The sequence below is a fragment of the Etheostoma spectabile genome, chromosome 4 (genome assembly GCF_008692095.1).
Source record: "Etheostoma spectabile isolate EspeVRDwgs_2016 chromosome 4, UIUC_Espe_1.0, whole genome shotgun sequence".
NCBI classification, from domain to species: Eukaryota; Metazoa; Chordata; class Actinopteri; order Perciformes; family Percidae; genus Etheostoma; species Etheostoma spectabile.
In genome coordinates, this window is record NC_045736.1 from 10,015,901 (window position 1) to 10,018,531 (window position 2,631).

General features: G+C 41.5%; 1 protein-coding gene across 1 annotated transcript in view; it reads right to left on the reverse strand.

Moving 5' to 3' along the window:
• apcdd1l (adenomatosis polyposis coli down-regulated 1-like) overlaps window positions 1-1,527 on the reverse strand; it is a 13,832-nt gene extending 12,305 nt beyond the window's left edge. Inside the window, 2 exon segments of the mRNA XM_032514168.1 lie at window positions 993-1,052; window positions 1,055-1,527. Of these exon segments, the coding sequence (XP_032370059.1) occupies window positions 993-1,052; window positions 1,055-1,076 (82 nt within the window). The 5' untranslated portion in view covers window positions 1,077-1,527.
• Between the last annotated feature and the right edge of the window lie 1,104 nt (window positions 1,528-2,631).

Sequence of the window (2,631 nt, forward strand, 5' to 3'; positions counted from 1 at the left end):
GGGCAGATGCCTCCTGCTGTCTTTTTCCCGCCGCTCATCACCCTAACCAGCCCTGATGGCCCGAAATGCTGCGCTTCCGCATGGAGGCTGCCGCGGCCGGACAATCAGCTCTCCACAGCAGCCTGAGGTAAAGTCACTAATGGCTGTCTCCTGTTATTCTAACCATTAACATAATGGCAACATTAGTTCCAGGGCCACGCTTCCCTGCTCCGAGGGAACCATTGTTTAAAGGCACCAGCCAGAGCTCTTTTTTAAAGACTCCTCCACTGGCCACAGATCCGACTCGTGCTTTGAAGACACACTGGAAAAGGCGAATACAGACCGGCTATTCATAAGTCTAACGTTAGCATAGGTCGTGTTTTTATTTTTCAAAGTGCTGATCCACATGTTGAACTCTGCATATAATTTGAATTGTGACAAATTACATAATAACTTCCTGGTAAGTATGAGATGTCTGTTATAATCTCTTCCTTTTTTACATCTGTGTCCTGCCATGTGTTCTTTAAGCTAAAGTGTTCAGCTGATTTCTCACATAGAGAGAACTTTTATCTAGTTTTTTTGTTTTTTCATTCTGGAAAAGCTTTGGATAACAGGCGGAAATCTGCTGGAATCTTTTAAAATCTGATTCTAAATGCAAGATTTGTAAGTTATACCCATACTTAGTAATACAAACCTCTTGGGATTCATAGACCATGTGATTATGAAACTCCAGCATCAGTTTAAGCTTTCTTAAACTAATATTTAAAAACATACTGTATATCTTCAATTTAAAAAAATCTAAATTAGGCAAGCTACACCTCAAACAACTGAACAGCTGAAAGACTTTAAAACACACACAAACACACACACACTCAAACACACACACACACACCACCACACCACACACACACACACACACACACACACACACACCACACACACACACACACACAACACACACAACACAGACACACACACACCCAGTGTCATCTGCAGACAGTGCCTGAACTCACCTTGCCACAGCCCCAACAGCCAGAGTCCCCTCAACAGGTGACTAAAACGTCCGTTTGACAGTTTCCTGCTTCCGCACACTTCATTCACACACTCCTCAGCTGAGAAAACAAACTTTGATCCTCGGGAAATCCAAGACACAGAGAGGCTCCTGTCAACAAGAAACGATCATGTAGGATATCACCATGACACAAGCACGAGAGGTTTTTTCCTCTCTTCTTCTTCTTCTTCTTCTTGTTCTTCTACCTCCACTTCTTAGCTTCCATGGTCTGATAAGAAAGTCCTCAGCTGGAACCACACGCTTCATGCAACTTCTCCACACTGGTGCTTTTCTTAAGTGGGGAGAAAGGGAGAGTAAATGCTCTCTCTCTCTCTCTCTCTCTCTCTCTCTCCCTCTCTCTCTCTCTCTCTCTCTCTTTACCCCCACCCCCTCACTCAATCACACACCATTGCCTTACTACTGTGCAGCTCTGTGGATCTGTTCCACTCAATGCATGTGCAGCAAGTGTGTGCGTGCATGTGAGCAAGAGTGTTTTGTGTGGGTACACTCCTGGAGGAGGGAGTATTAGAGAGAGAGAGAGAAAGAGAGAGCGAGAGAGAGAGGTGGAGGGAGGGCTGGGATAGAGAAAGTTTCAAGTGTGTTTGTGTGTGTGGAGGAGGGGGTTTGAGCTTCAAACTTCCTAAAGCGAAGGCTCCGGGGAGCTTTTAGAGCAAGGTGCAAAAGGGCAGTAGTGAAAGGAGTTAATACTGCAGCCACATCTGATGCTATACCCATATTACAACAACCCAAAATAGAACATATCTTTTCTCATTTAACGTAGTTCTCCATTCCAATTGAATGGAAGTGAATGGAATTTTGTGTGTTGTGCATTCATAAACAATAATGCCAGTTTGGTCTCTGCACTCAGAGGAGAGACTGGTACGGGATGTGTTGGCTTGGCGGAGGAGCTGGAGGTGTGACGTGTTAATTACATTCTACAATAAGAGGAAAGAAATGTTCCTCTTATTTACATTTTGTTTGTTGTCAGCTTTAGCTGGCTTGCCAACTTGCTTCACTAATATGCCCACATTCAAAAATCGCCTGGACAGTGAATAAATCTGCTTATTCAACATAATCTCTCTATTCCTAAATGTGTTATATGCAGAGTATGTGTTTTTGGTGTGGAGGCTTTGGAGCTGTTTAAGGCCCCTTTGATGGAGCTGATAACAAAAGTAACTACTTGCTTTTGTTAATTATGAAATAAGTTGAAAACTTACTAAATTACCTTTCCAACAAGTAATGTTATTTTTTATATGTGTCTTTTGCATTTTTGCCTTTTGCACTTTATGCACATTTATCTGACAATTCAGTCTACTAACACAAATTTGGTCTTTGGACACTTTCTCTTCTAGAAGTTAAAGTAAAGTTCTGTTGGTGAACAATGCTTGGTTGCACAGCATGAGTTTGTAATTAGATTGAATGAGTAAAAAATGAAAAAAATCAACATGTCTGAATGTCCAAGTTATTTTGGGACCTAGGTTCTACCAAAGAAAATGAAAGCTGTTGACAGTGAGGTTTGTGGTTTATTGAGACACATTTATGGGAACACTGTTTCTGGGAAAAGATGCTGATATTTTTTTTTTTTTTTTTTTTTTTTTTTT